Source organism: Scyliorhinus canicula, chromosome 6 (genome assembly GCF_902713615.1).
Source record: "Scyliorhinus canicula chromosome 6, sScyCan1.1, whole genome shotgun sequence".
NCBI lineage: Eukaryota > Metazoa > Chordata > Chondrichthyes > Carcharhiniformes > Scyliorhinidae > Scyliorhinus > Scyliorhinus canicula.
Genome location: NC_052151.1, coordinates 10,527,393 through 10,540,782, shown reverse-complemented (window position 1 = coordinate 10,540,782; position 13,390 = coordinate 10,527,393). Strand labels below are relative to the sequence as shown.

Genomic DNA, 13,390 nt, shown 5'->3' with positions numbered 1-13,390 from the left:
CTTAGTCTCATCCAATTTAAGGTGCTGTACCGGGCCCACATGTCCGGGACTAGGATGAGTAGGTTCTTTGGGGGTGAGGACAGGTGCACCAGATGTTCGGGGAGTCCAGCGAACCACGCCCATATGTTCTGGGCATGCCCAGCACTGGAAGAATCCTGGAAGGGGGTGGTGGGGACGGTGTCGAGGGTGGTTGGATCCAGGGTCAAACCAGGGTGGGGACTCGCGATTTTTGGAGTTGCGGTAGAGCCGGGAGTGCAGGAGGCCAAAGAGGCCGGTGTCCTGGCCTTTGCGTCCCTAGTAGCCCGACGAAGGATCCTGCTACAGTGGAAGGATGCGAGGCCCCCAAGTGTGGAGACCTGGATCAGTGACATGGCGGGATTTATAAAATTGGAAAGGGTCAAATTTGCCCTGACAGGATCAATACAAAGGTTCTATAAATGGTGGCAGCCTTTTCTGGACTTCCTGGCTCAAAGATAGTTATCTTGGTCAATAGCAGCAGCAACCCCGGGGGGGGGGGACAGCATAGAAACTAGCAAGTTTGCATAGTAATTGAGCGATTCCCAGTGATTCCCGGGCACAATGGACACAACAATTAGCTGCAATAGAAACATTCTATAGCAGGTCAGACTTCTCGGCGCCAACGGGGTCTGAAACGAAAGGACTCAAACAAGTTAGAAAGAACCGCTCCGCGATCGAGGAACAGCCTCAGTATTGGGGGATTCGTATCAATCGATTGGGATGAGACCCAATCGATTGCCAGTGAGTTAGGGGTCTGCCCACAAGGGCGCGAAGCCCCGGACCTATAAAAGTAAGGTCCCAAGACGAATTCGATCTCTTAGCCGGCCCTCCCAGCAGAACACCTTTGCAGCAGCTCTCTAAGAACTTGAACGTGAAAAGGAGAGGCCTGGCCAATTGCTACACCGAGAAGTAAGTGTCATACAATGCCCGCTACGGGAATAGACACTCCTGACCCCTTTAGTCCACACCAACTGGAAGCCTGCGGATCCAGGACAAAGCAAGAGGCCATTGTTCCCTGATCCGGCAGTTCCCTTATTCCAGATAAGTATTGGCCTAGTAGTGGTAGGAACAGTTTAGTCTTAGTATTATATGCATGAGTAGTAAATAACTGTGTAATAATAAACGTGTCTTGTTTGAACTTACTAACTGGTATATTGAGTCATTGATCTGAACTTGAACTTGAACCTCGTGGCGGTATCATAAAGATACCTGGCGACTCTAGAGTTTAGGAATAAAACAGAGCCAATTGAGTGTAAAGCACACTCACCCAGAACGAGCAACATTATCATCTGCCATTTTGTGTGGTTTAAAATCAGCTGCGGGATTCTCTGTCGGTGAGATCCTCCACCCCACCGGCAGTGCATGCACACCCGTGCATTTCCCAACAGCATGGGGTGGCCCGCATGGGAAACCCATTTGGCTGGCTGCTGGAACGGAGAATCCCACTGCCAGCGGGGGCGCGCCATGCTGGAAAACAGGGCTGGCGGGATAGAGAATCCCGCCCCTGGTGGTTGAAGGGTTGCGCCAAATTACTTAAGTGCATTTTTAGTTCAAAAGTAGTTTGTAGCACTTTCCAGTGTGAGCATGGATCAGCAAACCATCAAAAGTCAAAAATGGTCTCTGTGTGATCTACTGGCCGCGTTGCCGGGCACGAATATGAACTGACTGGTTAGATGGCAGGAGAGGGAACCACGCTGGGCGCCTACTGGTTTCTGATCAGCCTTCCCGTTGGCGAGAAACCAATAATCATCAATGAAGACTAATCTCAGCTGCCCGTGATCTAACTGCCTCCCCAGCGAGCGGCTACATGTCCGGCGTTCAGCACACCTATTTAACAGGTGAAACTAGCACAATGGCTGCTGTGGGGATCCATAGAGCTGAGTAGCCATCTTCGAAATCGGGCAGTCAGCCTGAGGGCATCGGGGTCGTTGCCCCAGTGCTCGGAGGGGGTGGAGGAGTCCCCGGGGAAGGACGGGCTCAGTTGGGGGAGGGGGGGTGGCACTATTGTTGGGGGGGATCGCCCCGAGCTGGGGGGGTGGGGGTGGGTGAGGAGACTCAACGTCCGAGAGTCCGCTATGTCACCCCCCGGATCGTATATACCCATAACAGTGGCAGCTCCAGCTGTTGCCAGTCCGTCCCACCGAACACCCCCATGATTGAACCCCGTCCGTGGTAACATGGTGAAAGTCACTTTAACCCCTCCTGACTGTGGCAGCCACTGGTTGCACAGCTATGGCTATTGCTAATGAGGAATTGGCAATCTTAGTAATGTGTGCACCTCACAGCTCCAAAGTGGATTCCTATGGGTACATGTGCCATGTTGCAGGCGGTTATTACTCCCTAGCATCCCGATCAGATTGAGAGGCCCTGACACTCATCCTTAACTCCGGCGGCATCAACACCACAGAGGCAGCAACCAACTTTTGACCACCCAGGAGCTGGGCTCCAGCATTGGGGGCGTCCCCACAAGCAGAGGATGAGTGTGTGGCCCAGAGAAGGAACCAACGCCCGGACCAGGACACATTTCCAGTGGGAGTCTGGGGTACAGTGCCTGGGTTCAGGGCCAGGGAGTGATGTGGCTGGGAGCGTGTGTGCATGTTGGATTGTATCCTGAGAGACGGCAGGGGATGTGAGTATGAGGGACGATTGGGGAATTTGAGAGTATTGGCCATAGCTGATTGTCTGTCTCTTACCCTCTCTAATTCTTTACAGATATTACATTATGGATGATATCTTGGACCCTGCGCAGGTGCCCCCACAGTGGTGTTCACAGGCCAGGTGGCCAGTCGCCGGAGAAGGCAGCAGCAGCAGTGCCAACAGAGGCTGGAGGCAACAGGGCTCCGCTCCACACTTTGAGGACCCAGCCACCCATCAGGCCAGGGAGAAACAAAGAGGGGCAGGCCGGCGACGGCCCAAGGTGTACAGGTGTCGCTGATCCTTCGAACAGATATCGGACAGCATGTGCTGCAGGAGGCTCCATCTCAAGAAGAGAATGGTGTCCTCACGGACTTTGCACCACATGGAGGAGGAGGACATGCGCTCCTGGTCGCTGTAAACGTCACTACAGCCCTGAACGTTGACATCTCGGGTTTACTCGTGTAGCATATCCCAACCAACAGCCCACAAGTTAATCCATGAAGTCACGGGTGCCTTGTTTGCCCGGGCAGCAGACTACGCAAACTTTGACCTGGACCAAGCCCGTCAAGATGCCCAAGAAGTAGGATTCTCCACCATCGCCGGGATGCCCCAGGTCCAGGGGATAATAGATGGCACACATGACGCCTTGCGCGCACCGGGCAGTTCGGGTCTTGTTCAGGTGAAAACCGGAGCACCCGGAGGAAACCCACGCAGACACAGGGAGAACGTGCAGACTCCGCACAGACAGTGACCCAAGCGGGAATCGAACCTGGGACCCTGGCACTGTGAAGCAACTGTGTTGACCACTGTTCTACCATGCTTGTGGACTTTTATGGTTACAATCTATCAACAGGTCGGCACGGTAGCGCAATGGTTAGCACTGCTGACTCATGGCACCGAGGATTTGGGTTTGATCCCGGCCCCAGATCATTATCCGTGTGGAGCTTGCATTCTCCCTGTGTCTGCACGGGTCTCACCCCCACAATCCCAAGATGTGCAGGGTCGGTGGACTGGCCGTGCCAAATTTCCCCTTAATTGGAAAAAGATTTTAAAAATCTATGAAGTTACTTTGCACTTTTGACCGAACAGGGTTTTTTAGGAGTTGTTCTGTAAGACAGTTTTAACTGTGTAACATTTAACTTTGCATGCTTAAGTTTTTTTTTCTTAATAAATAATTTAGTTTTAAAAGTACCAAACATTGCTGGAATTGTATGCTTTTGCGGTCAGTAGGTGTTCTTCCTTATTTTCACAATAGAAAGAGGTTTATGGGTTGGGCTCACTCAGTAATAAAATCTGGTGTGGTTGTAGCAGAACATACAAAATGTCTGTCTCTTCATACTCAATTCTGTTGGCATTTTAAAAAATTCATTCATGAGATGTGGGCATCGCTGGCGCGGCTAGTATTTACTTCCCCTCCCTAATTGTCCTTGAGAAGGTGGTGGTGGTGAGCTGCATTTTTCAACTGCTGAAGTCCCTGAGGTGGAGGTACACCCACCATGATCTAAGAGAGGGAGTTCCACGATTTTGGTCCAGTGACAGAGAAGGAAGGTTGTGGCTTGAAAGGAACTTCCAAGTGGTGGTGTTCCCATGTGTCTGCTGCCCTCGTCCTTCTATAAAGTAGTGGATTTAGGCTTGAGGGTTGGATTTGGAAGGTGGGATTGAAAGGTAAACTGAAGCTAATAGGTTTAAATGGAGACAGGAGGGAGGAGACCTGTATGCAGCATAAAGACTGGCATGATTTCTTGGCAAAATGTTTTTGTGCTCTACATTTTATGTATGCTCAATCCTACTTAAGTCTTTCAACTTACTTTCCCTTACTTACCATTGTTATAAAAATTCCAAATTCTGGGTTCAGTGATACATTATCTCCGTCTGTGAAGATGAAATTTCGTTTCCTTTCTTTCCTTGCCATGAGAACGATATAAATTTGTTGCGCTGCTACCGATAATACAGGCAGCTCAATTCGATTAAATTCATCAAAGCAACCCCAAGAACCAGACTGTGCCAAACCTAGCAAAAAAATGTAAAAGTATCAACAACACAAACTGATACAAACTTAATTTTAAAAACATAATCACTATTTAGCCTTCAGCATTAGCCTTTTATTAACAGGTTGACATTCCATCTAGTCAGGTAATTTGAATTTAGCTGTTTTCAATATTTTTAAATAATCAGATTTAAATAATTTCATGACTAAATTACCACTGAGCAACAGGAAGTGAGTTCAAGTGTATCGCTTTTCACAGGAACAGATTAATTTGGGGGAGGAGTAGGCCATTTGGCCACTCGAGTCTGTTCCGCCATTCAAAATGCCTTATCTCATTGTTGCCTCAACTCCACATCCACCCATCGCTAATAACTTTGGACTCCCTTGTTAGTCAAGAATCTTTCTACCTCTGCCTTAAAAATATACCCTGTCTCCACTATTCTCTGGGGAAAAAAGCTCCACTGATCCACAACCCTCTGAGATACATAATATTCCTTCTCATCTGCATCTTAAATGGAAAACCCCTTTGGCCGGATTCTCCGTTTCAGAGATTTGAAGTGCTGACGCCGGAACTGAATCGGTGGAGTTCTACAACCATGGAAATGGCACCAATCCCTGAGCAATTCCAGACCCGTTAATGGGCTAGCATCGGCGTCACGTGGAACTAATGCAATTCAATTGAAAAACGGTGTCCGATTCGCCAGGATTGGGTTTGGCACTTGAGAGGCTGACAAGCTGAAAAATGAAAATGAATGAAAAATGAAATGAAAATGAAAATTAAAAGCTGCAGCCAAATATCAGCATTCCAGTCCCCACACACACTCATTCCAGCCAACAAGATGGCAGAGCGAAGAGCGTCACCCCATTTCGCCGATGTGGAGCTCAAAACCCTGCTGGATGCTGTGGAGGAGAAGCGGGGTACCCTGTACCCCTGGTGGGAAGGAGACTGCCACCCACCACCATACACCAGCCTGGGTGCAGGTGGCAGAGGTCACAAACACCATGATCCCCACCACCAGTGCCAGATAGTAGTGCCGGCAAAAGCTGCACGACCTCCTCAGGGCAGCCAGTGTGAGTGGCACCAACCCCTATCCCACACACCCGTGACCCCCATCCTGCCCCCTGGGGGATAACTGAACCCCACCCGCCAGCAGTTTGCTCGCACCCCACCCTGTACCATATGCCAGCACCCACGCCACCCGCCATGGCCATGTGCCCTGGCCACAAAGGCCATCAGCTGCCCACCTCCTGTGCACAACCGCAGAGAGAGAGAAGACCAGAGGGTGCCCACCATACCTGCGGCCCCTCACCATTGTGGAATGGCAAGCACTGGACCTGGTCAGTGGGCCCGGAGAGAGGACAATCGACGAGGTGGAGACCGGCATCGGGGAACCAAACGAGCCCCCGCAGAGTTGCGGTGTCCCTACGACATATGTGGAACCACCACCACACCACCGTGACACCATTCAACCCCAGCACCCACTTGCCCCACATCACCCACCTCTCCTGCACCACCCTGACACCATTCAACCCCAGAACCCACCTGCCACACATCACCCACCACTCCCGAACCATGCGTCATGTCTTGTATCCTGGTGATGAGGTGGGCCGTTCTGGTGCTGCCCCGCCCTCAGCCACAACCCAAGACACATTGAAAGATGAGGCAGCACCAGACAGCAACGCAGGCCTTCATTTGGGGACGATAGTGAAGAGGCTCCTGAGGCACTATCTGGTGCGCACTACACACGTCCAAGGGTACATCAGGTGGAGGTTAGAACCCCCAAGGGATGGATGGTCGGAGAGAAGCCTGACCCCAGGGACTAGCTGCCGTCCATATGAGTCTCTGGCTTAAGAACATGGAACATACAGTGCAGGAGGAGGCCATTCAGCCCATTGAGTCAGCACCTATCCACTTAAGCCCTCACTTCCACCCTATCCCCGTAACCCAATAACCCCTCCTCACCTTTTTTTGGTCACTAAGGGCAATTTATCATGGCCAATCCACCTAACCTACACGTCTTTGGACTGCGGGAGCACCCGGAAGAAACCCACGCAGACACGGGGAGAACGTGCAGACTCTGCACCGACAGTGACCTAGCGGGGACTAAAACCTGGGACCCTGACGCTGTGAAGCCACAGTACTATCCACTTGTGCTACCGTGCTGCCCCACTTCTGGAAAGAGCGGTTCCATCGATACTGGATGTGCAAACACAGAGCCAGGAACTTCATGAGAGGTTGTCAGCAACCATCCAGCACCTGCTGGTGCAATTGGAGAAGTTGAACCGTGTGCAGGAGGCAGCAGCGACCATGCATGCCATTCAGGCCAACACCGCATGTGTGGTGTCCGCTGTGGAGGCCTTGGTGTCAAAGGTATTGGCCATGGGTAAAGATATGCAAAGCCTGGGGCACTCTGTGCGGCAATGGTTGAGGCACATGACAGGGTGGCCCTGTCACAGGCAGCCAGGTTCCAGGCCACCTGGACATTGCTGTGGTGCTCCAGAGCTTGGCCCAGTCACAACAGGTGAGGGCGTCGACGGCATTCCCCGGCGGAGTCCAAGAGTGTGTTGGCCCTGTTCTTGAGCTCCATGGCCGCGAACATTTAGACTCAGGTCGTGATTGGAGTGGGCATCCAGGACTAGCAGTGCTAGATGGTGGGTATGCCCCCGGAGCTCGCTCCAGTCACACCCTCGTCCCAAGGAGTAGCCCGACGGCCATTGGGAAACCTGAGGAAGGAGGTGTTGATGGGGCCGAAATTACCTCCCAATACGAATCTCGGGACTTGTGGGAGGAAACCGGAGAACCTGGAGGAAACGCACGCAGACACAGGGAGAACGTGCAGACTCCACATAGACAGTGACCCAAGCCGGGAATCGAATCTCGGACCCTGGCGCTGTGAAGACAGTAGTAACTACTGTGCTACCGTGCTGCCTGATGTGTTATCTGAGTTGGTCTAACATCGACTGCAGCTGGATGCAGTGGAACGAGAAACAGGCTTCCGACACAGGTCCAACACTGTTTTATTGAACTTGCTGATTGCTGTACATAATCTGCTGTGGGTTGACACTCTATTAACCTAACTGATAACCTCCTACTGGCTTGATCAGACTAGCTCTCTGCCACATGGTGATGATGTTCACTGGCTTGTGCACTCTAACTATCTCAGTAGCTGTGTCCTGTGAGAGAGGCAGAGTCTTAATGCCCTGTGGGCTTTATAGTGGTGGTGTCCTGTCTGGTGATTGGTTGTTCTGTGTCGTGTGTGTTCATTGGTTATCTTGTATATTAATCACTGCCTGTCTGCATCTCATGATATACATGAGTGGATATTATGACATCTCCCCCTTTTAAAATAAATTTTGGAATGTGGCTGTATATACATGCATGACTATGTACAAGTGGGGAATGAATTAATATATGTACATGGGAAGGTGTCTACCGTGCAGATACAGAGCAAACTGAACAAAATTTATAAAATTTAAGTCTATAGATTCAGTCTTTGTGGCGGGCGACAAATTCTTGTCGATCGCCTCAGAGGTGGAGGGGGGGACGCCGGCACCTGGACAGGAGGGATGGCTGCCATTTCGGTGGCCTTGTGGACAGGCGGGATCACTGCCAGATCGGTGGCCTCGTGGTGCAGGATGTCCGGAGGAGGCGTGATGACATGCGGAGAAGTGCGGTCAGGTGGTGGGCAGGGAACTTTACGCAGCGCCCTCCTGTTGCGCCGTTGAATGGAGCCATCAGCCATTTGAACAACCAAAGACCTGGGGGCAACCTGTCTGACGACAACAGCTGGGGCTGACCAACCTCCCTCAGGCAGCTGAACACGAACAATACCGTCTGGAGCCAGCGCAGGCAGATCAGTGGCATAAGCATCATATGCAATCTTTTGCTATCCCTGGATCGCTGCACTCTCTGCAGCACTGTGCGATGGTAAAGGTCTGGAACATGGATGGCTGAAACAGTCGTCCTCAGGTTGCGGTTCATGAGCAACTACGCCGGAGACAGACCAGTCGACAGAGGGGTTGCCCTGTATGCCAATAGCGCTAGGTTGAAATCCGAGGCTGAGTCAGAATCCACCACCTTATGCACCACCGCCGTCCCAACCAGCATATAAACCCCCGGCCATGAGTACAAGGTCGAGAACAAGGGGAGGAGGGGGACCATTCATGCAATTGGTCCAGTTAAAGGAACAATTGGGAGAACAATTAGACAGTCTTTTCCAAAATCTGGATGAGGATGAGGATTTCCCTCCTCCTCCTCTACCAGCCCTCGACCATCCCTTACCCCCACCACGACAGATGCCAATGCGGCAGGTGCCAAATCCTACCTATGACCCTGTTGCTCCCGTGGGAAACCCTAATGCTGAACGTACCATGAATATTTATGTCCCGTGGAAACCCAATGAGATTATGTCCATACTAGCTGGAATACCAAATCGAAAAGAGTCCCCTGCTGCCTTTGTTGACCAACTCCAATGTACAATTCGTGTATATGAGGCCGAAGCACGGGACTTATGGGCCTTGGTCCAGCAGGTCTTGCGCCCAGAAGAACACGTTCGCTTCTGCAATGTCTTACAACAGCAGAATCCTACTATTACCCTCCCTGTGTCTTTAGAGTCCCTTAACGTGCTCCACCAGGCGGACCGGCAACGCCAAGATGCAATTTTTGCTGCATTAAACACTACCCTTCAAAAGCCTGTGGATATTACCAAAATACTTGAGACCAAACCCCGCAAGGATGAGGAAGCCGACACCTTTTTAGAGCGTTTTAATGAGTCCTACCGTAACCAGGCCGGAGACACTAACTACCGTGCTGGCAATAACAGCCCACAGTATTGTGCCATGCTCTTGAGCTGCTTGCCCACCTCCTTATCGGATGCGATCAAGACTAACAATATGGATTGGTCCGATAATAGTCCAACCCAAATGGCACGAGCTGTGAGGTACTACTGGAAAAATGGCTCACCTGAGGGTCCGTCTAAAGCAACCCCTAAAATTAAGACTGAGTATGTCCTTAGAAAAGACGTCCAGGAGTTACCAATACCCTCTCGGGCGCCTGATAACACAGGCCACCAGACGGAACGCCAATTCTGCGCCCCTGGCTGGGTGACCCCACAAGGTGAAGGATACACCTCCCATCCAAACGGGCCCCAAGCACCGCTCTATGGCCCTCCGTATGCCCCTCCGGGAGCAGCGTCGGCCTATGCACCGCCCCCACCATATTCTTATGCCACACCCTACCAACACCCCTCCCATCCCCCACCACCCTATTGTCCACCGATGCCGCCCCAAGCAGCACTTACCCCCACACAACCACCACAACATGCAAGGCTCTGTTATAGTTGTGGTAAGCCAGGACATTACGCTTGTAACTGTTACTCAAACCCTAATCGCGGCAGAGGGGGTTGTGGAGGTGGAGGACGGGGCAGAGGAGCGCCCGCAGTGGCTGCTCCAGTCACTACTCCGTTCACTCAAAATAACCCCTTCCAATAATACTGATTGTCGATGTTGCCTTCTCGTTTAACCTCCCCTGACTCTGAGCCTGTTCTCTCTTTAACCATTCATGGTCACTCCTATCCGTTTCTCATAGACACGGGGGCTACCATGTCTTCCGTACAGTCTCACCTCAACCTTCCCCTCTCATCAGAAACCCAACAACTATCTGGTTTCCAGGGACAGGTAGCTAGTTACCCCATTTCTTTCCCTGTGCCCGTTTCCTTCCACGGCTACACCCTCCAGCACCGATTTATTGTTACAACCGGACTAGATTGTAATCTACTGGCCCGAGACCTTCTCTGTGCCTTTTGAATACATCTTGAATGTGGGGATAACGGGATCACTGTCCATTCGCCCAGCATACCACGCCAGTTAATCACTCATGTGCACCCGCAATGGTGGGCACTTCATTTGATGCCTGAGCGGTTGTTCCACGTCACGCTGGCCTACGATTCGACCGGAGCCGACGAGGGCCTGGTCGACTCTTACAGCCCTCATCTTGAACAAGAATTCTCAGTCACCCTTTTTGCTTCTGTGAGCGGGCCCCAAGGGACTGCGGAGGCGGCACAAGTGCCTACCTGGCTATGGCGTCAAGACGGGTACACCGCCCCGCACGTCACCCGCCATGTCCATTACCCCCACCATGCCAAGGATCTAGGGCCAATGGTCCGACAGGCATTGGACCAGTCTGACCACTCTCTTCTGGAACCCCAACTCCTCCCTGGCAGTCTTACCATTACATACATGTCACAACCAGCTACATCCCAGTCCATTCTTTTACACCATCGTGCCCAGACCGATGCGACTGTATCTCCCCACGTATGGGCTGCGGATAAGTTTGATGTTGGTCTCGTCCCTACCCAGCCTATCACTATTCCTCTCCTCCCCTATGTTCAACTCCCCTCGATCCGACAATATCCCATTAAGGCTCAAGCTCGCCACTCCATCGATGCACTCATAGCTAAACTTCTGGACCAGGGCATCCTGGTTCCTTGTCAGTCTCTGTGCAATACCCCCAACCTCGCGGTGCCCAAACCTGGGAAACCGGATCAGTACCGCCTCGTCCAAGATTTACGTGCTATCAATTCTATTGTTCAGCCTCTCCACACCCTTGTTCCTAACCCTGCGCATATTCTAGCCCAGGTTCCTGCAGATGCACTATTCTTCTCCCTTGTAGACCTCCAACATGCCTTTTTCGCTCTGCCACTCGATCAATCATGCCAATATCTTTTTGCATTCACTTATAATGGCCAACAGTATACTTGGACACGTTTGCCTCAAGGTTTTATTCACTCTCCCACTCTTTTCTCCCGCTGTCTCCAACACCAACTACAATCCCTCTCCTTCTCCCAAGGCTCCACTCTTGTTCAGTACGTCGACGATCTCTTGATCGCTAACCCTACTGAGGAGGGATGTCGGGCCGATACTCAACTTTTACTCAATTTTCTGGCCTCCCTTGGTTACATTGTCTCTCCCTCGAAAGTTATGATTGCTCAACCTACTGTTAAGTTCCTTGGTGTTAGGATATCTGCCACCTCTCGTTCCTTAGATCCAGACCGGATCCGCCCTATCTGCGATTTCCCACCCCCAACGACTGCCAAGCAGCTCCGTCAGTGGCTGGGCATGGTCAATTATTGCCGTCAGTGGATCCCGAATATTACTTTGGATTCCCGCCTCCTTACCCCTTACACCAATGAACCCGATACTTTTACCCTTTCCCCGGAGGCCGTACTGGCCTTTGACCGTCTCAAGGCGGCCCTCCTCCAGGCCCCTGCCCTTGGTCGACCCTTATACGATCGCCCTTTTCAGCTCTATTGCACAGTCCTTGCCGACTGCGCCACAGCTGTCCTGACCCAATGCCACGGCGACCGCTGTCGCCCGGTCGCATACTACTCCTCTAAACTCGATCCGGTAGCCCTTGGCTATCCTATCTGTACCCAGATTCTTGCAGCTATCTACAACAGCCTGCAATCGGCTGCTAATATTACCCTCCAACAAGATATCACTGTCTATAGTTCCCATTCTGTTACAGCCCTTTTGGGACAGCTACAAACCCAACATCTCACGATGGCTCGTCAGAATAAATATGAGATTGCTCTCCTTAATAACCCGAAAGTCCAGTTTGCCCACTGCACCACTATCAACCCTGCTAACTTTTTGACGTATCCTCCCGCGGACATGCTTGACCCAACTCATGACTGCCTACAACTGTTGCGAGAGGTCTCCTCGGTCCGAGACGACCTCTCCGACATACCCATCCCGGGTTCAGATTGTTCCTTTTTCACCGATGGTAGTTCTTCCATCGGCGAAAGGGGGGATAGACAATCTGGCTATGTAATCATCGATCAAGACGGTGACGTAGTGGAAGCAGCAGCATTTGAAGTTCCCTTTTCTGCCCAACAAGCAGAATTGTTTGCATTAATACGAGCATGCATATTGGCGAAGGGAAGGAAGGTTAATATTTATACAGATTCCCGATACGCCTTCGGGGTAGTACATGATTTCGGGCAATTATGGAAAAACAGAGGATTTCTAACCTCTGCTGGTACACCCATCTCACACCAGCAGTTAGTAACCCAGTTATTGCAGGCCCTTATGCTCCCAGACAAGATAGCGGTGATAAAATGCGCAGCCCATACAAAAGGCACGGGACTGGTGGAAACGGGCAACAGGCAAGCGGACGAGAAGGCAAAAGAAATTTCTAAATCTGGCAAAATAATGGTGCCTAGAATGATGAGGCAGACTAAAACCCCCTCGGAAAAGTCCCCCTCTGAAAAACCAATGCCAACCATTGCTGACATAATCCAAATGCAGGAGGACGCTCCTGCAACTGCTGTAAATATGTGGAAGAACTTAGGATGTATATATGATAACGAAAATAAGCTGTGGGTCACCCCGGTAGGACAAACATGTATGCCCGATGCATTGGCAGCCTGGGTGACCGAATGTGTACACTTTGCAACTCACTGTGGCGCTCGTGCCACAGGGGACATATTGTTAAAAAGCTGGTGGCACCCACGACTGCAAGAGATGGCCCAACAAATTAGCAGTCGGTGCCTAATTTGTCAACAGCACAACCCCGGTAAGGCCGTCCCCTGTGATCCTGGCACAACCCCCTTACCTGAGGGTCATTTGAGACCCTACAAATGGATTACATTGAGTTGGAAAGATGTCAATGCTATAAATATGTGTTAGTCATTGTGGATACTTTTAGCAAATGGATCGAGGCCTACCCGACTACGGATAACAAGGCCT

The 13,390-nt window shown here is 51.3% G+C and overlaps 1 protein-coding gene across 6 annotated transcripts in view; it reads right to left on the bottom strand.

The window, feature by feature from the left end:
- The window catches only part of LOC119966976 (dynein heavy chain 8, axonemal-like), a 1,648,910-nt gene that overhangs the window by 563,727 nt on the left and 1,071,793 nt on the right, over window positions 1-13,390 (bottom strand). For all 6 annotated transcript variants that reach the window (XM_038798944.1, XM_038798946.1, XM_038798947.1 and 3 more), the window contains one exon: window positions 4,478-4,665. In XM_038798944.1, the coding sequence (XP_038654872.1) occupies window positions 4,478-4,665 (188 nt within the window). The remainder of the gene's footprint in view (window positions 1-4,477; window positions 4,666-13,390) is intronic.